General features: G+C 39.8%; 1 protein-coding gene across 4 annotated transcripts in view; it reads right to left on the reverse strand.

The window, feature by feature from the left end:
• dock10 (dedicator of cytokinesis 10) overlaps positions 1–19,990 on the reverse strand; it is a 45,478-nt gene that overhangs the window by 6,473 nt on the left and 19,015 nt on the right. For all 4 annotated transcript variants that reach the window (XM_051957492.1, XM_051957493.1, XM_051957490.1 and 1 more), the window contains exons 11-46: positions 19,809–19,967; positions 18,536–18,784; positions 18,310–18,432; positions 17,630–17,712; positions 17,382–17,504; positions 17,198–17,277; positions 16,906–17,093; positions 16,673–16,738; positions 16,471–16,563; positions 16,196–16,319; positions 15,976–16,097; positions 15,713–15,796; positions 13,841–13,933; positions 13,524–13,642; positions 12,249–12,318; positions 10,723–10,836; positions 10,458–10,529; positions 10,181–10,327; positions 9,787–9,870; positions 9,287–9,383; positions 9,105–9,137; positions 8,693–8,871; positions 7,903–8,019; positions 7,254–7,371; positions 7,022–7,143; positions 5,930–6,044; positions 5,500–5,566; positions 5,051–5,098; positions 2,630–2,731; positions 1,942–2,051; positions 1,748–1,863; positions 1,046–1,183; positions 771–953; positions 550–660; positions 212–427; positions 73–130 (exon numbers count right to left, since the gene is read on the reverse strand). In XM_051957492.1, the coding sequence (XP_051813452.1) occupies positions 73–130; positions 212–427; positions 550–660; positions 771–953; positions 1,046–1,183; positions 1,748–1,863; positions 1,942–2,051; positions 2,630–2,731; positions 5,051–5,098; positions 5,500–5,566; positions 5,930–6,044; positions 7,022–7,143; positions 7,254–7,371; positions 7,903–8,019; positions 8,693–8,871; positions 9,105–9,137; positions 9,287–9,383; positions 9,787–9,870; positions 10,181–10,327; positions 10,458–10,529; positions 10,723–10,836; positions 12,249–12,318; positions 13,524–13,642; positions 13,841–13,933; positions 15,713–15,796; positions 15,976–16,097; positions 16,196–16,319; positions 16,471–16,563; positions 16,673–16,738; positions 16,906–17,093; positions 17,198–17,277; positions 17,382–17,504; positions 17,630–17,712; positions 18,310–18,432; positions 18,536–18,784; positions 19,809–19,967 (4,123 nt within the window). The remainder of the gene's footprint in view (positions 1–72; positions 131–211; positions 428–549; positions 661–770; positions 954–1,045; positions 1,184–1,747; positions 1,864–1,941; positions 2,052–2,629; positions 2,732–5,050; positions 5,099–5,499; positions 5,567–5,929; positions 6,045–7,021; positions 7,144–7,253; positions 7,372–7,902; positions 8,020–8,692; positions 8,872–9,104; positions 9,138–9,286; positions 9,384–9,786; positions 9,871–10,180; positions 10,328–10,457; positions 10,530–10,722; positions 10,837–12,248; positions 12,319–13,523; positions 13,643–13,840; positions 13,934–15,712; positions 15,797–15,975; positions 16,098–16,195; positions 16,320–16,470; positions 16,564–16,672; positions 16,739–16,905; positions 17,094–17,197; positions 17,278–17,381; positions 17,505–17,629; positions 17,713–18,309; positions 18,433–18,535; positions 18,785–19,808; positions 19,968–19,990) is intronic.

The following is a 19,990-nucleotide window of genomic DNA, read 5'->3' on the forward strand; positions in this document are numbered from 1 at the left end:
GCATACACATACGCGCACAAACCATGCTGTAAAGAGCTTGTAAAGTGAATGCAGCATCAGGCGTGCACTAACCTCTCCTCTTCAGCGATTCAGCAATCAAGGCTGAGATGTGGATGTAGCACATAGCAGCCTGAGGGAAACACAAGCACATGACGATCAGTTTTATTCAATATTGAAATAAGATTGTGCCAAAAAGTCTAACATTTCTAACCTCTGAGAGATCTCCGTTGCGGACGTGGACCTTGGCCATGCTCTCTAGCCAGGTGCGTCGAAGCTCGGGCGTGCTAGCGTAGGAGTTGGCCAGACTGTACTGCAGATCCACCAGCATCTCTGGATCCTTCTCATGTTCCTTCATTTGGGCTGTGGCCATCAGAACCGTCCTGATCCGCTTGGTCAGGTCTTTAACCTCAGCAGGGAATGGAGTGTTCTGTGGAAAACGTGTTATGAATCATTTCAAACACTAAAATAAAACAAAAACCACTATGCAATATGCTGTATATTGTAACTATTGATAAGAAAGCTGTGACATAAACCTAGAATCTGCTATACCTTGAGTGGTGCATCTCCATTGGCAAAGTTATTGATGATAGCCAGAGACTGCTGAAACCTCGAACCTCCAATTCCAGCATCTGCTATCAGTTGGCTCACTGCTTTGATAACCTGCAGGATGGAGAGGACTAAGAGGTCAGTGTAGCTCAGAAACCATAATTCACAAATCAAACAATACAGGAAATATATATTTGCACTGCCACACACTGGCACTCACTGACCTGCAGATGTGACCGGACTATAGACTTGCCCTTAGTAAACTCAAAGTTTTTCCTCATGAAGAAATACAGCAGGGCAGCTGCCTCCATCTGGGTGGAGCTGGATCGATGGTTACAGCACTTGAGGATCTCGTAGCACAGACAGCCACACAGGTCTGCCTTACCCTGGAAAAATGCACTGGGAAACTACAGAGAGAGATAGAAATGTAAACCCACACTTTAAAAAAAACTATCAGTGTTGATTTAAATGTTATGTGTTGAAGTTAAGTCAACTGAACCTTTTGCACAAAAAGCCTGAGTGCAGCGAAGACGTGCCGTAGCGTAGCGGTTGATTGGTTGATCTGAAAGAAGAGCAAGTAGGTGTCCAGCACCTTCTTCATCAGTGTGTTCTGTCCATCATCCAGCAACAGCTGCTTCTGTATGAATGTATGTAAGAGCAAGAAAAAACACACAAAAAAACATTTTACTTTCACATTTCTTGAGTTTCACACAAAGACTGCTTCATGCTTCCAGGGACACCATTTTTGAAACAGACTCTTCTAGCCACCAGGTGGCAGTGAAGTATTGTTATTAGCTTGTATGAAATGAGTGCATGATTTATGCTGCAGTTGTTTCTGGATCCAACACAAATATTTCCGTTAGATGAAATAGTTTGAGGCTTTGTTTTGTGCATTAGAAAGACGGGGGCAGAAAATAATACATCACTGTTTCTGTTTCTTTTGCTGCTATGTTTTAAACAAAACACAGTGACAAAAACAGTATTTGAAAACTCTGTCTATGTTCACATAACTATTGGTTGATTTTTTCAAAATAAGATTTCTGGTGTGAAACACAACCTCAAAGTTAAAGGTGGAGAATTCCTATATTTAAAATAATTGGATTACATTTAAATCCTACTGTGAAATCCAAAAACTGACCAAAAGACAATAAATGAAACTACAATGTAGTTCCAGGTTGTGTAGTATGAAATGATCACAGACCTTGTGATGGTGAACAAAGAGCTCTAGAACATCCAGCACAGTCAGTGCCACCTCTGTCGACAAGTTTGCCTCCACATCTGTAGGACTCAGAGTGTCGCCATCCTGAATAGTCCCATCTAGAAACAGAAGCAGATATGAGTAACTCAAATCCGTAACAGCAGCTTCATATTCACCTCAGTCGGTGTCTGTGTTACCTGTCTCCATCATCTGCAGCAGTTTGGGGTTGGTGAGGGCGTTCTTGCCCCTGATGATGGGCATGGTTTGGGAGCGAGCATGTCGGTGGCCTTCATTTCCAGACGCCATCCTGGAGGCAACAGCAGCTAATATCAACTAAAGTCCTCTCACATTTTAATTTATTACTTGTATAAATTATATTATAGCAGTACAAGAGCACAATATTTTTGGACAGCTACACTAAAACTTAAATAAGAAGTAGTAGGTCAACCATCACTACAAAGGTTACACACTTTAGTAGATAGGTAAATATGAATGACCAAAGGACTTCAGGAGTCTATTAACACATGAGGGTACAGAGACAAACACTGGCAAATCACACAAAACACTGCAGGTATGAGGAGGGGGCATGCTGAGAACACAGTTACAGTCTGAAAAATGGAAACACAGTGGTCACAGAAATGATGAATATACACTGGACAAAAATGCATTTGTCTGATTTTATCTAAATCCAAGTGTTCACATTGTCGCTGTGTGTAGCCTGCACCTGTGTAAATAGAGTTTCTTGCTATTTAAAAAAATGGCATTTTCAAGCCAATCACTATACATTGTTAGCATTCTAAAGACTTTCCAAAGACTCTGTATCTTCAGTTTAACTCTGTCATCATGGCTGAGGTGTTGTCTGTTCTCCTGCTGAAGGGTGATTACCATTGTGGGAAGAGGCTGGAGGGTTGAGAGGGGTGGTTAGAGGCCTTCAGGGTGCCATTGGCCTGGGTTGACTGGGCCAGCTTTACTGCCGCTGCTAGCTTCCTGTTCACAAGCCAACCACATCAAAGCTAACATTAGTTAGTTTAGTTAAGAGCATCCTTGTTTTAGTGTTCATCATTGCTAGTCTGCAAAACACTGACCTCATACTCTAAGTGTAAACACTTCGCAAATCTGTTCTATTTTTGGCATTTTTGTGACCCTGTTACACATTTATAGGTCACATTGTATTCCAGTAGAGCTAAATGAAATGCTGAAAGCATACAAGATCTCCAATTTGACCTTGGCATGATGAGAGAGGCTGGAGTTAGAAAAAAAAGATCAAACATCTCATGTAGAGAGGAAGGTCAGCCAGATGGAAAGGTTAGTGGCATAGCAGAGTCAATGGTTTTAGTTTGCCATTAGTAGAATCTTGTGTGAATGTATTAACTCTTAGTATATTGTTAGTGGAGAACAGAGGCTTGGAGTTGGCGGTAATGTACGACAGTGGACAGCATGGGAATTTAAATGTACTGATGTGATGTAAGCTGCAGCACAAATCAGCTTAGTAACAGCATCTTGACAAAGAGACGTTCGACATATCATATTCTTATGATGTTTTAATAAAGTGCGATCAGAAACCGCTGCCAGTCTGAGTGAAGCAAACGGCGCCTTGGCCAGACAAAAGAAAGAATTATTGTGTAAGCCAACAGCATCAGAGTCCATTAAGACAACTCGATCGAGCCAAGCAGCAGGTGGAGCCCAGCCGGTCATGGAGACAAAGGGTTACAAGGTCGACATGCAAAATCAGCGAGGGAAATGCAAAAAGAAGTCAAGAGCAAAACCGAAGATTTATACAAGATACAGCTGTTTGTAATGTGTGTCGACACAGAAAGGGTTACTTGATGCAGCAGAACATCAATAAATGTGCAGTCACATTGACAATCCATTAACAGAAGCAGCATGCATGGAGGGGGAGGGCGGAGGCATGCACAGTGATGGAGCCTGCAACAGCAAGGTCAAACATGGAGAAAACACTACAGTTACAGTTACAGGTACCTGTTTGTGTCATGTAGTGTGTAATGTACAAGTGTGTGTTACAGAATATGGCAAGTTAAGGAAGAGAAGCTCTCCGAATCTCCCAACACAGACAATAACAGGACATTCTCGATGATTAAACTGTAAGATTTCTGGCAAAATTAAATCAGTTTTCAATTTTTCTCTGTTGTCTCCTTACCAATCTAAAGTGGGTGTGGCTCAATTAGAAAACGGCAAAATCATGCACAATCATGCACTGTTCAACTAGCAGCTTATGTTGCCCATAAAATCTGATCAAACCACATCCACACATTGCTTTTGAAGCAAAATTGTATAACTACTCTTAGTAAATAATACATCAGAGTGCTTGTCATTCAAACTTCTATTTTTGTTGCTGCTTGAATGTACAATATTTCATGTTTGTAACCAAGTTTTCAGGGACTTTAATGACTGAATTGTTGTCTGATACATTGTCTGGCTGTCTCTCTCTCTCTTTTGCTTGCTTGCTGGCAACACTGCTGGTGTATTTCATCACTCCTGAGCTTCAATGGGTGCCCACAGTGAGTCAGCCAGGCATCAAAGAGCGAACAGGGAGAGATGCTGAGACAGAAACAGGCGTAAGACTGTGAATCCCCCATGGCCCGGTATTACAGACGAATGTTAAGTAGCTAGCAGCCCCAGACAGGCTCAACTACGTCTGAGAGCCCGAGCTAGGCTTCCAGCTATCTTTATTCAGTTAATGCCTCCACACACAGTAAAGCAGTGTGTTCTCCCAGCCTTTTGTTGGCTTACATCTCAGCATCCTATTGCTGAAAGGAAAAAGAGGGCTAATTTAATTAGCTGGGAGGAACCAGAAGATGGAAGAGTCTCGCAGTGCCAATGGCTCAGCTCCAGTAAGAGCACACACACACGATAGCAACCCCCATCGTGCGCTTGCCAACTACTACAGTACAATATCCAGCAGTGATTCTCTCTTAACAGCAAGATCCAGGAGTTTCACCTCCCCCCTTCCATTCCTTTCTTCCCTCCTTTACCTTTTCCCCTCTTGAAGCACATCCCTGAGTGTGCACACGCATACAGAACACATATTAGTATTTCTGTCTGACTGGGTGTGATTCGTTTATTTGTGTGTGTTTTCACATGTCTGTGTGTGGCAGCATTTACGCTCGTGTGCATTCATGTGTGAGCGTGATTATATGAATTATGCATCAGTGGGTGGGGGTGTTGCAACCTTTGACTGCGGCATGTATGTTGAGTTAATAAGCTGTTTCCATGTCTTCAGCATTATAATAAATGCATCTGAGTGGCACCTGGTCCTCGTCTTTGTTGGGGAAACCACTGACTCACCTGGCTATGTGGCGTTTTCCTAGGAACCTGAAGTGCTGCAGACACAGCCTGAAGAAAAAGACAATGCAGAAACATCTTAAGTGTTACTTTCTTTGCTTGTACGTGTTTTGTAAGACAAGAAGACGGCAAGAAGTGCATGTGATCAAACTGAGTAGCACCAGAACAGTCTAGATGCTGACACAAACAGGAAACACAGAAACTTAATTTACTGCACTCTTCGGTGGATAGGGAGCTCTCGTTGGAATTACAGTCTGTTTTTCTTCTCTCTCTCTTGCTGTGTCATTATTTTCATCTGTTCTCTTCTGGCCGTGTTCCCTTTTCTTCTCTTTCGACTATCCCAATCCTTTTCTGTCTACTTGTTTTTTTCTCTCTCAGTTTGAATACTCAGTGTTCCTAATAAGCCAAACAGGGCCTGTGTTAAAACTCCTCATCGAAGAAAGAGCTCTTACTCCAGGATGTTAAAGAAGTCTGAGATCTCCTGGTGAATGGCCCGGTGCCAGTAGGACACCAGCACATCTGGAAACAGACAGAAAGAGACATCATGGAACATACTGGGGCAGATTTCAAGCCAAGTTTTTCATACAGTCAATATTTTTACACAAATATGTTACTCGTGTGATGCAAGCAGACAAAATTCAATCAAGGATTAGTATTATAACCTGCAGAAAATGTACATATCTGCAATTCAATGCATTAACAGCATTGTAACAACATTAAAAAATCTAAATCATTATCCTATAATGGGGAAATGCACACATAAGATGTAAAATAGTAAATGCAATAACTCATAAAATAGCACATTTCCACACAGAAGTCAGTAAGATTCTGTCTGATCTGTGGAAATCCTGTGTATGATTCTCAGAAAATGTAATTTCTTACCTTCAGATATAGTTTTCATAATGTGCAAAAAGCACATGAGCAGACTTCGGGTTTCCGCCTGGTCCAATTTGTCACATCGAGAACCATAACCGATGAGGGACTGGGGTCGGGCAAACTAAGGACAAACATCCAGACATAAATGCAGTCATAGCCAAACAGTCTGGTTGTTTGTACCACTGTTTGCACTAAGGTCATGCTCTCAGTTTTTATTTATGTGAATTCGCAGGTTTCAGAAAGACAGAGAGACAGATATTATGGGTATTTTTACAAGCTGATGCAGTATTTTTTTTTTAGATTTGCTGTCTTTATTTTGGCCTTTTAGCCTTTATCGTAGTAGCACAGTGGAAAGAGAGACAGAAAATGTGAGAAGAGTAGGGGAAAAACATGCAGTAAATGGCCATGGGTCAGACTCGAACTCATGACCACCGTGTCGGGGACTATAGCTCCTGTTTATGGGTCACCCGCTCAACCTGTTAAGCTTCAGGGGCACCCAAGACTTGCTATCCTTAGGCAAAAAAATTCCAGTACATACAGTAAATGTTTAGAAATTTCAATTTATCTTTTCACATTGGGAGATAAATTTTACAAAATAGAGAATTTCCTATATAACTGAAAAACTAATCATTCTAATAATGTAAAATTAGTTTATATTATCTACTGTGGTTTGATGGAGGTTGTTGGGCGGACTGATGATAGAAATAACTTTCTTTTGTTATTTTTTCACATTTATTAGGTGGTCGGAATAGACAAGATCCCCAACTGGACTTGACTGTTATACTTGATTAGGACACCAGTATGCACCAAATTGACTAGTTCTTTAGTTGATATAAGAACAGTTTGTCTATTTGTTAAACATAAGTAGTTGCAAATGAGTCTTTATTGAGCATATTCCTCTTTCAGAAAATCTGTATCTGATACTGATGTGTGTTATGACGGACACACGATGATAAAGATGCATAGTATATATCAACCACTTAACAAATAAACGGTTTAAACTCTTCAGACAGATGTGTTTGTTCTGCCTGCATCCACAATGGACACATCTTAACACAGAATCTGACGGTTGTATCTTTTATAATCCCCTTCTCTCACCTTCTCACATCCATCCATCTTCTCACTGTTCCTGTCGCTGTTGCTAGGGTTGGAGTCCACGCTGATCAGAGAACCTCGAGAGTCCGCCTGGTTACCCGTAGCAACTGCCAGGGATGAAAAAGCTGGTGGAAAAGGGGGAGGGGCGTTGGCATCAGTGTCCCGATTCACAGCTTCTTTTTTTTTACCATATATACACAGACATTAGAAATAGACACACATCAAAAGGTGCTACCTGTGATGGAGTTCAGGACTTCTTTGGAAAAGGAGGCATCCACAGAGTTGGCATGGCGAGTCACAGGAATCACCCCTCCAGCCACTCCCCCTCCCACACTGAGGTCATCTCGAGAGCCCTGGTAGAAGTGCAGATAGGGAAAGGAGAATCATTTTTGTCCAGACTGAGTCTTTTGTAATATCACTTCTATTAGGTATGATGCTTTACTAGGAGCCTGTGAAGATTGTAACAATGTGTACAATATTAAAACAATGGTTCAAAAAAACTTATTAGAGCTCCACAAAATGTAAAATTTGAGCTAGGAAAGTCATACTGAAAACAAATTCGCATACAATGTGCAGCACATGGTCAAACTGAGGACATAACAGGGTTAAACCTGTGTCATTTGCCTTAATGTGCACTGGCGTCAAGTTGTGTTTAGCGGAATCCCCATAACAGAAATGTAATTGCATGGCAATACACCACGTAACATGTCAGAACGAATGAGAATGCAAGCTATAACTATGCAAACATTTTTACCATTGCTAAGACAAAAGTATTTTTAACCATAAAATACAGCGTGGTTATGTTTTATACTCATGTGTATACAGAGATTAATCAGTGCAGCACACAGAGCATCTACCAGTTCATCTGTTGTCTTGATTCTTACTTGGTCACTAGATGTGAAGTAGATGGGGAAAAGGTCCCTGAGGAAGAAACGAGGCATGTTGTCCAAGATCAGGCCATACAGAGGCAGGTACAGAGATGCAATTCTCGCCTGTTTCTCCTGGAAAAACACCACATCACATTAGTGTCACCGAGGATTTGTGCAGACACTCTTGTCAAAGTGTAAATCAACATCTCAGTTTGAATTAGACAGCTCAAAAGTGCATATTTAAATTCTAATATGTTGTTTCTTGTTAAAAGAATAGAAAGAGTAAAACTGTGTTTGAAATTTTATGCTAAACATTTATCAGTGTATCCAAGAAGCTTTATTTGATTGTCTATTTCTGTGTTGTTTTTGCATTGTGCATAACAGAAAATGAAATCTGTACAGTTACATAATGAGGAATACATCCTTCCAAGAAAATGCTGTGGTCTTTTACCAAACATTCATTCTCATCACTTTTTCCCTGTTTTCCATTTTGTTTCCCAGTTGCACACATTTGGGTCTGACTCAGACATGAGAAGACCCAGTTTTGGTCTTGACTACAGTCCTGCTGTTGTGTTGTGGTTGGCAGTATTTGGGGCTGTTTAACAGAGGGCACATTACCAACTTCATCTGACACTTTCAAGCATCCATTAAGATGTCCTCACTGCTGCCTGCAGCTGCTACGAACGGTCACATGTCAGCGGGTATGTGTTTGCATGAGTCACGATGGAAGAATTTCTACTGTGTGCGCGTGACTCATTTTTCATGCCTTTTATTTTCCTCCCATATAAACATGTGTCCTGTCTACCTTGGTGGCATAGCGTGTATCCAGAGAGTGTTTGGCCATCAGAGTCTTCAGGGTGGCCAAGGCGAGGTGTCTCAGGTCCTGCTCGTCCTGGAGAGCCAGCCCCAGTTCCCTTAGCAACAGGCCGGTCAGGAAGTGCTTCCTGCAGAACTCTCCAGTCAGGTTGTACTCAGGCACCGACACTGAGGAGAGACACCATAAAGGATTTTAAATGGAAATTAACTGAGCTGTGCATAATTTAAATAACGCACGCCACTATTTGCTTTGCACTGGGGGAGTGAGTTAATTCATTTCTAAATAGAAATCTGGTTACAGTGAGCAAATATTGTGACAAGCCACATTTTCAATGAATTTCATCATCGTCATGCCACTGTAGCACATTCAACAGTACAGAGGAATGAGTGAACATATTTACCATGAGTGCTTTGTGGCTCTGGGGATGCATGGTCTGACATGGACACATAAAGTGAGACGGAAGTGACAGAAATAGCGAGAGAGAAAGACAGAGTGTTAATTAACAAATGAGAGTGGGAGCTACTCGATGTATGATAGTTACAACATTAACAGCAGACCACAGGGACGGACTTGGGCTCTTACCTGTGATGCGAGCAGACGGTAGCGGCAGGCTGAGAGGAATGTAGTGTTCGTGGTTACACACTTCTCTCAGGAATTCAAATTTCAGCTCGCACAGGACCTATCAGGGACACAAAAAATGACTGCAGTGTGTATATATGTAACAGCAAACTCTAAGAAAGAATCTTTACCTTTCAGGGATGATTTCTTGGCATAATTTTAGATCAGATTAATTTAAACTTTGTAGTTTAATATCTAAGCAGCAGTAAGGGGCATTATTTAAGCTATGGTACCGTACATACAGCATGTTACAGTGTAAACAGAGTTAGCAGTATGGAGAGAACTCTATGAACACAGTAACATAAAATTATATAGAAACATGGATACAATATAAAGCAGACAAATTAAATCTACAGGTTCAGATAAACACTTGTATGAGAAGTATAAATAGTATGGATTTTATAAACTGTATGAACTGTATATAAATAGACAGATATAGACAGTCCTAATTACATTTGATTTACCTTGCTGTCAGTGGCAGTGATCATGTTAATATAGTTGCTGATTAGCTTGAATGTGAAGCCTCTGTCCATCAGAGTGAAGCAGCGCTGCAAAGAGGAAGACAAATACTGTCAAACCGGAGATGAGACTCAGCATCAGCTAATAAAACAGCGAGAGACGGATCATTTAGCACAGATGGAGCAATCAATGGGTAGCAATTTTTGTCTGCAGACAGTTTATACGGTTTGCATTGATCCCTCCGGGAGAAAATTACAGTAAGCTTAATAGCACAGTGCTGTATGTTTCCTTCACGTGTGCCCAAGCACAACTGGCAACAACATCTTGTCTTTTGGACAATGTTTCATTTAATATGATAATGTAAAACCACTGCAGAACCTCTAAATATTCTGCTCTCACCTTGACAAATGCTGCCACAGCTAAGTTTGCACTGCGAGTTTCTTCTGACAGGTCTTTGTTCTTCCAGAAGATGTGTTCGGACACCGTCTCCACCAGCGTCTCCACACGGCTCAGGTAGGATGAGGGGAAACGCTGAGGCCTCGGAAGCTGCAGTCAGCATTACGCAGTCAGGCAAAATGTTGCAGAAAGATTAGACAGTGCAAGGGAAATATACTTAACAAACAACATGTGGTGAAACAGAGACTAGAGGAGCCTAAAGCAGAGTATGACAACTTACCTTTACCTTGTCAGAGTCAACCAAATGTTGGGCCATGGACTTGACAATGAGCTCAAAGAAGAACCAGGAGAACTGAAAGCAGGGGAGGGCAAAGCAAACTCGTTCTAAATCCACATTCATCAGTAATTAAGAAAATTTCTCTCTTTTTTCTTCAATCTTCGAGACACAAGCAAATGATTCATTTTGTAAATACTAAAATTTAGGATTTAAAATGAATAAATTCAGAACCAATAAATTCAAAATGGGTATGAGGAGGCAGACAAACCTTCAGGACATTTCTGACTGCTGCCTGCTCGTTGCTCTTCAGGTCAAAGGTCATTCCCTTCGCCAGCTCCTCATGAACTGTCCTGAAGCCATGAGCCTCCGATTTGAACACAAACTACACACAAGAAAGGAAGAAAATGTGTTCAAGGGCACACACAGTAGGGCTGAATTATTATTTTTTCAATATTGATTTATTCTTTTAAATGATTTTTTGGTGCATTTTCCAGCTTTCACTGGAAAACAACAATAGTAAGATGGAAATAGGGGTAAAGTAAGATAGGGAATTGCATGCAACAGAGCTGCCACAATTAGTCCATTAAAATAAACAGTAGGTTGATAATCAAGCAATTATTAAAGCTATTTTTAGGCAAAAATGACAAAACAGTGGCAAAATAAGGTTTTCAAAGGAGTAAATGTATCATTTTTTGCCTTAGATTCTAGTACAAACAATATTTAAGGCTTTGGATAGCAGGACAAACAAAACAGCAACATTTAAGACACATTTTGATTTTGTGTAGATGAAGAAAAGCTCTTGAATTGAGGAAACATTTTACAGAATAATTGAAAATAAAAATAATGTATTTTTTTCTTGGCCTAGCTTAGAAAATAAGAAAAAAAAAACGTCTTAAAGAATTTCTTACAGCCTGAGGTTAATTTGCTATGTACTAATACACACAATATGCACCAATACACACATTCAAAAACATAAAAACATGTGAACCAAAAATATTTACAACCAGAAGCCTGAAAAAAGCAAAATAAAGCATTTTCCACTTGGCTGATTAGATTGAAAAAAACAACAACACAAACATTCAACATGCCTAAGGCTTGGTTCAAGGAATATTATTGAATGCTACTTAATTCATGCTCAAATGAACATGCACATGGTCACACTCACCCAAACACACACACACACACACACACACACACACTCTGCAGTTTAAATTGGCCACCACTAGTACTGAACATCATGCCAATCTGTTACCATGGCAACCCTGGTTCCATTAGCTCTGCTGGTCCTCTTGCCTCCCACCATTCCTCTTTGTCACTACCTCTTCAAAAACTGTGCAGTTTTCCTTTGCTGTGCCCAACATGAAACAGGTCTTGTGGTTTCTTCTGCTCTTGTCTCTAATTCTCTCACTGATTTCCCCCCCTAAACAAACACGCCTTGTGTTACTGATTGAGCTGGCTGAATGTCCTAGTTTGCCTCCTACTCAATCCCCCTTTCTTTCTTCTTCTTCTTTGCTCCTTCTTCCTGTGTGTGTTCGCACAGTGTTCTGGGCACGTGGCCCATAGCCACACTCCTGCTGGCCCAAACACACACAAACAACACACAAACATACACACACAACTGAAGCCCTCTTTGCTGTATTTTTTCCCCCCTCCACAAATTAAATTACCAATGCTGGGATTCCACTACTTTGTGGAAAACAACAGCCTTAAAAACTACTACATGATCTTCCAGAGCACACAAAAACAAATACACTTCATACCACAGATTACTGCACACACAATCCTCTATTATACCTTGATATATGAGTGCAGGTAGTGGTCCAGGTTTTCTTCATGGCACTTTGCAACAATGTGGACCAGCACTCTGGAGACACAGAAAACAACAACAAAGGTTTATTTATAAAAATTATTTTAAGAAAATAATGTCAGAAAACATCTAGCAAAAACTGTTTGACATATTTTCTGCCTCTCCTCTTAAATAGCTGGGAAAACATCTTTAATTGGATGGTTAATCATAAAATAAATACCAAGATGGTCATATACTAGCCATAAAAAGAGAAAACGGAATTTATAAAAAAAGTATTAAAAAATCTATTTAAAAATTATACGAGAGAATTAAGAAAATTATGCCAGACAACATCTGTCAAAATTGTCTGATGCATATTTTTTCCTTTCTCTTAAATAGCTAAATAGCTGGAATAACTTTTTTATGAATCTGAATTAATCCTGAAATAAATACCAAAAAGTCATATACAAGCTACAAAAAGACAAGATTAATATAATATATAATTAAACTTTTTTGAGCCTGGATTAACCCTACAATAAAACCCCCAAAATGAATATACTAGAAATAAAAAAGAAGAGAACATTTCTAAAAAAAAAAACAAATAAATAAATCAGCATATAAAACATACTGTAAGAAAATAATGTCAGAAAATCATGTCAGAAAACCTCTATTAAAAACATTCTGACACATTTTGTTTTTTTCCCTCTTAACTCGCTAGAATACATTTTGATATGTCTGGATTAATCCCACAATAAAATTCTCAAAAGTTATATAATAGCCATGAAAGGAGAAGATGAGATTTATTTTTAAAAATGAAAATACATAAATAAAAAATATATCAAAATAATGTCAGAAAACATAAATTAAAATATATTTTTTTCTCTTAAATAGCTGGAATAATAAATAATATAAGAAAATAGCTGGAATCAATTTTTTTATGATCCTGGATAAATCCTACAAAAAATCCCCCAAAGTCATATACTAGCTATAAAAAAAATCTGTACTTAATTGAAAAAAATAATATAAGAAAATAATGTAAGAAAACATCTATGAAAAACTGTCTGACATATGCTGACTTTTCACTAAAACAGATGGGATAAGGTTTTTATGATCTTGGATTAATCCTACAATAAAATCCCCCAAAAATCACATACTGGCTTATAAAGAGAAAATAGGATTTTAAACACTATGTGCTTTTCTCTTTGTGTGTTTCATTACATCCACTGACCCACAACACTGAAGTAAACACATTTCTTAGGGACCTCTGTAGTACCGCTGCCTACCTGGTGGTGGCGGTAGTGACCTCATCATTGTCATTCTGAGTCAGAACCTTGAAAAGCTGATTGAAGAGCACTGGCAGAAATCGGACGATCACTGGGATTCTCTCCATACTGAGGAGACCCTGGAGCATTTCAGGAGGAAGAAGAGGTGGAGAGGATTGAAAGTAAGAAGGGTGGTAATGAAAAAATATAAACCATAAAGAGGCTGAGAAAAGTCCAACATGGTGTTGCACATCTACTGCGTTGAGGTGCCAAGGCCCTGGTTTTTGTCTCAATCAGAGTAACTGAGATTCGAGGAGATATACTGTCTTTTCTCTGACCTTCAGGCAGTTGAGGAAGTTGGAGGTAGGAGGCTGAGAGAGGTCCAGCTCTCTCTTCTGGCACTGCTGGAAGAATCGGTTCAGGTGGGGGTCCTGGCACAGACAGAAGAACTCATTAAATCAACAGAAAGCATCTGCAATGTTACTTAGCGGACAGACTCCTTTTCAAGTGACAGTTAAAGCCGAAAATGAGAACTTCAATAACTCACAGCTATGTCATTGAGTGGTTCAGTCTTAGCCTTATCTCAAACACTTGGAATGGATTTTACAGCTACAAAAACACCATTAAATAACCAGCAAGTATGGAGTTCAGGGATATTTTGATCATATTGTGCTACTGAGGCCAATTTACTATCTATTTATCTATTCCTGTTCTTTGTAGCGGTACAAATAACAAAGAACATCTTGGTAGTAGGACATTTGCGGCACCACAAACCTCCCCAGTGCAATATAAAAATCTACTGATATTTTTTAACATCTCCCTAAAGAAAGTCTTTATTTTTGAACATATGCCAACATGATACCATATTCCAGTGATTCACTGGAATTAAATATTTACAGATTTTCTATGCGATGTGTCTGTTACATTTTGACATGTATCTACAATTATTGTATTTTGTTTAGAATCTTTTATCATTTACATATGCGACTATACTCTTACCTCTTCTGTAAAAGCACTCATGTTTTTACATTTACCTTATTATTTATTTAGATTTTTCTATATTTCATTTATTAAATTGCAAGCAAAACTAAAGCCAAGACTAATCCGATTAAACTCTCTGAACCCCAAAACCTGCCTTGAATAATATATTTCTTTTAATTTACCCCAAACTATACTATTTATCAGAGCCAGAACCTGTAAAAACTAAAAAAAAAAGCCCAGTATCTTTATGACAATCTTTGAACAAATCACGTGACATGGAGTTCTGTCGGACAAATTAACTGAATTAAAGCTAAAAAATAAATCATTTGCACTAACAGGATTCTGTCAAAAACCAAAAAAATCTGCAATGCACAGCACAACTGAGAGTCAGTTAGTGACTCGGCTGTGACCAACAGTCATGTGACAAATATTCAAGGACTATGGGCTGAACTGGACTGAACTGCAGCTAAAAATATAAGTAGTAAAATACCTATAGCATCAAGAGCCGTCATATTTGCACAGGTTGATTTCTTTCTTATTTTGTTTTTCATAAAATAAAGAAATTCAACTGCCATTTTTAATTGATTTTGGTATTTTCTGTGTCGCATGTGGCATAAAGGACATTTCTGAGTCCCCTCCACTTTCAGCCATTGTTGTATTGTTTCCAAAGAGGTGCAGGAGTTGATACTGCAGTGAAAAATGAGCCCACAGTGACTGAAAATGTGACAACAATGAGTCTCTCTGAGGTTCAGAGACGTAAACCCAAAAGATTGAAGACACTGCAGTGCAGGGCTCCAAACATCCTCTACTGGTAAACTGTAAACAGAAACAGTCTGCTTCCTTTTTTCATGCGCCAGACTACATAAGAAGAAAATTACCACACGATCCACTAATGCTGATTGTGCGTCTTCAGCATGCAAACGAGTGCATATATTTGCACACTACATATCTAACATTCATTTTATGTTCACTTTACTGTTGCAGTCAAGCAGTTGAAATGTTAGGTAACAGAAATAACAGGTAGAATGCCATTTTTGGATTGTTTTTTATATTGTTCAGGGTTATGTGGTGCTCTAAATGTTTCTGATCATTCACTGGTCAAAGAGCCAGGCATGCCTCGAATATGTTCCTGGTTGTCTCTACTATCAGTAAGCTTGTAAAAAAAAAAAAAAAAGAGGAAGAAAAAGAAAATGCTGGAAAAACTGCAAGAACCCAGATGGGGGTCCTACCTGAGTGTATACTGTGGAGACGACATTAGTGGACACTTTGAAGATAGCTTTTCCTCCATCGACCCATTTCACATCTGCTCCATTCTGTGAAAAGGGAAGACAGCTGGAGTCAGAACATTGGAAACAGCTCAATTTATCACATGCTGTTATGGTTACCATCCCTCATCTGTCACAAATTAATAGTCACAGTATTCAGCAGTATTTTAAGAGCCCCACTCTCTTCTCTCTCCCTCTTTCATTTCTACTCTCCTCGCTGTTCTAACCTTGGTGTTGCCGGCCTCCTTGATGGCCAGGTATCCAGGCGGCAGATTACAGGAGACGGAGATGTTAAACTCCTGAGACAACACGCGGCCTTCTTTAAGGAGAGGCAGCCACGCATACCCCACTAAAAAGAACACAGTGTAAAAAAACAAAGAAAAATCCTGAAAATTGGAGAGGAACCAACCACCTCACGACAGTCCCCAACATCTACCATCCTCTCACCTGGGGTCTCCAGGGCCTCTTTCCTCTTAGCATTTGTCTTGGCATTGATGTCACAGGTGACGTGGTAAAAGGAGAAAAGAAGATGGTGCTTTTCATGAAGTTGGGTAGGGAGCTCAAGCTTCACCTGATGACACAACAGCATTTTGGGGGTTATATGTCCAGTAAAAATGTTGTAAATCGAAGAAAAAGAACAAGCATATAAAATGTGGTGAAACTAGAGTTGACCTGCTTCCAGATTCTCTTTATTTCTATTGTTTTCCAACAATGTTCCTCACCTCATCATAGAAGTCGGGGTTCTGGGAGTGATGCAGGACTGTGGAACAGGCAGCTGTGGTGAAAACGGGTCCTCCTGGCTTGCCGTAGATGCACTACAAAAACAGCAGTTTTCCATGATATAAAGAGCTTAACTGGAGAGAGAATGAGTCATATAAAAGCCAATAAACGTCCCATCAGCACGTTTTCAGCATAAATTTCTACCTTTAATGGTTTGGCAACTTCTTCGTCTGAGTTGCGGAACTCCACATAGACTGCGAGGTTACGAGCCTGTGAACAAGGGGGCCATTGTAATGTTAATGATGGAACACATTCAAAAACATACGCAATAAAAGCACACAAAGTATGTAAAAATAAGAGGAATGTCATTTTACAGTTGATTTTCATCCTTTTTAATAAACTTCCATTTAGATTATGCTTATGCTTTAGTGCTATACCTTGGCAAAGCTCTTCTGGCTGTCATACTTGAGGTGTTTCGGGTACACATAGATGTGGTTTCTGTAGACTCGGTGTGGCTGAGTGAACTTTGTGGTGTCCTGGACGAACTCCTCCACCTCCACTGTGGGCTGATGTTTGCTCAGCTCTTCAAAGGGCTTCACAGGTACATACGAGGATGTCACACAGTCTGAAAGAAAAAGTTTCAATCACGTGTCATACTAGAGAAAGGAGGGAGGAAGCAGAAAAGGAACACGCATGAAGAAGACACATTTGGCTGAACAGCTGACATACTTGGATGCTCCATTGGAACATAGTCCATTGCAATGTCCAGTGTCCCAGGAACAGTCTGCAGTTTGCTGGTCTTTTCAGCCCTGCAAAGACAAAAGCTTGATTGAAATGTTGTGGTAAATAAGCATCTGTTCCTGAAGAAGTGTACGTGACCTACTTTTTCAATCAAGCATACAGGCCATCTTACCTTCTGTACTCAGACACCAGCTTAATCAGGTCATCTGTGGAAATCTTGTTGCTCTCCTGCTTGAAAAGAGGTGAGAAACGAGACTCTCGATCGAGTGCCCCATGGTTGTCCTTAAACACCGGCCTACAAAAGAACGATACAACAGGAAGAAAGAGACATAAACTACCAATTTGTGTGAGATTACATCCCACAAGAATGAGACATTTTTAAATGTTATGAAAGCAGAGACTTCAAACACCGCAACTGACCTGACGGACCAAGCAAACGGCATTCGGTACTTTCCCAGTTTACTGCAAAACTGCTTGTTGGATTTCAAAATCTTCTGGACAGTCTGTTCAAAACACAAACAGACAAAGTTGGATGGAGGGAAATGCTAACAAGAAGCACAAACAGCTGACATTCATGGACACAATGGGATGCGATCCGCCCTAAATCCTACTTGACCTGAGCAGAGTGACAAAATAAATCAGGGCCTGTTTCACACAGTAACTCTGGCAGCAGGTTGAATGTCTGGTGATTCACTTAGCTGTTTAAACAAGGACCACATGGAGCAGTGCCAGTGGGGAAAGCCAGGAAACGCCCTGGATAGGATCTCGGAAAAACCTAATTTCTGCAGGATCTGAGCTGACTGGCATTCAGTGATGAAGATAAACTCTGGTCTTACAGGAAAAACCATTTTGCTAATGTCTGTCTAAACTGTCTCACTCGATAAAGCCATTTTCCTCAGAACAAACGCCTTAACAGAACATTTAATTGCCCATTTTCCCCAATTTTCTTTAGTAGATAGGACATCATAGAAGGTTTAGCTCTATGTTGTTGATGACTTATGAATTTAAATCAAGAATAAATATATGACATTAAGCTTAGATTTAAACAGTCATCTACAGCAGTGAGAATGATAAAAAATGACAAAAAAATACTTCCTGACCTTGCTGGAATCTGTATTCTTGATGTAAGGTTCAGTACCACAGGCAATATTTCCCATCAGCACTTTTTCCACTCTTGCCACCATCACTATGTCCGTATGAGGGTTGGTCACTGAGAAGATGGCCTGCAGGACACCATCAGAGAATTAGAATCAGTCTACACATGCAGAGTAATGGATGGAAAGTATTCATTTTTCATTTGACTCCATCTATAAAACATCCGTGTACCTGTTTGGGAAAGCAGAGCCAGTGGTCCAAGTCCAGGCTGAGGTAACAGTCGCCTGGCTTCCTCTCAGCAGGAGAGCACAAGCCGTTCTCCTGACCTCCGACCACCGTGCCTGGACCTCCTGTCCCGTTACTGCAGCCTCCCAGCATCTGACGCACGGCCTCGTGGTTGAGGTCGACGTGGAAGTCTGCGGACACCTTTCTCCCTTCTCGCACATCCAGCAGAGCCAGCGACACGAAGAAGGGTTCGATCTAGTGGAGGAGATTCAGTACAGTAACTGGAATCTGTTTCTTAACATATGTAACTGATGTAGCTTCACTTCACAAAATGAGCCCTTCACAATGCTGTCAAAACATATCAGCATTCTTTACCGCTTTTGTTGTATGTAACGAGAGGGAATATTTTCCTTATAGTTGTAGAAATTGTATTCCTAATTAAATATAAGAATATTACTTGTAGCCTCTACAGGTTTGAGTACTTTCTTCATTCATTTCATAGAGACATATTAACCCTACGAAGCCCAAGCAGTCCCTGTTTTTTTTTTTGTCCCTGTCACAGTTTGACATTTCTGTAGGATATTTTTTTACCACAATATAAAATTCTGCACCTCTATGGAAACAACACAATTGTAATTAGTAGTAATGAGAACTGAATAATGTCCTTTGTTAAGTAGGACACAGTTTTAAAGCCATAAAATTCTTTAAAAAAAAAAAGAAAGTTAATTTTTTTGTTTGTTTGTTTCTTTTTTAATTTTAAATAGAAACCGAAAAAAAATCTAGAACCAGCATATGGAGCATTTTTTCAAGAGCCCACAAGTGTTACAAACACTGGGAAAAATGTATCTACATACAATAGATATGTAATTACTCATATTACTTTTAATTTGTGTCCATACCTGTCTCCTCTCTTCAGTGTGTAAACAAAGATTTTTGAGTCACTCATGACTCATCTGTGGTGTAGAGCAGTGTAGATTTTTTTGTTTATTAAAAGATCAATGACTGAAAATGCTTTGTTCTGGGCCAATTTTTAAATGAAACTTGTAGAATTAGGACATTTTTATGAAATATCCCAACATGGAGCTTAGATTTGTTCAATATTCACAACCAAATCCCACAATACCTGTTCTAACCATTTCTGGCTCGAATAAATGGTGTACATGTGCTGCTTCTTTACAAATAACATAGGGTTCAGAGGGTTAATGCAAAAATTCTGCAATAAAGAATATTTGAGTAGCTAAAAGTGAAAGTGTAAATGGGGTGTATTTCTTATCCTTACATTCGTGACCGGTCCAGTTTCAGTCTCGTTGACACAGCCCTGTAGCATGAGGTTGAGTGACCGGCACGTTATCATAAATCTTCTGCCCAGTTTCTCATCAAATGGACGCACTGGTGTGTTTTCAGCTGACGAATGTTCAGTCCGTGGGCTCCTCAGAACCTGTGATCGATGAAACACAGCTG

This window comes from Acanthochromis polyacanthus, chromosome 13 (genome assembly GCF_021347895.1).
Source record: "Acanthochromis polyacanthus isolate Apoly-LR-REF ecotype Palm Island chromosome 13, KAUST_Apoly_ChrSc, whole genome shotgun sequence".
Lineage (NCBI taxonomy): Eukaryota > Metazoa > Chordata > Actinopteri > Pomacentridae > Acanthochromis > Acanthochromis polyacanthus.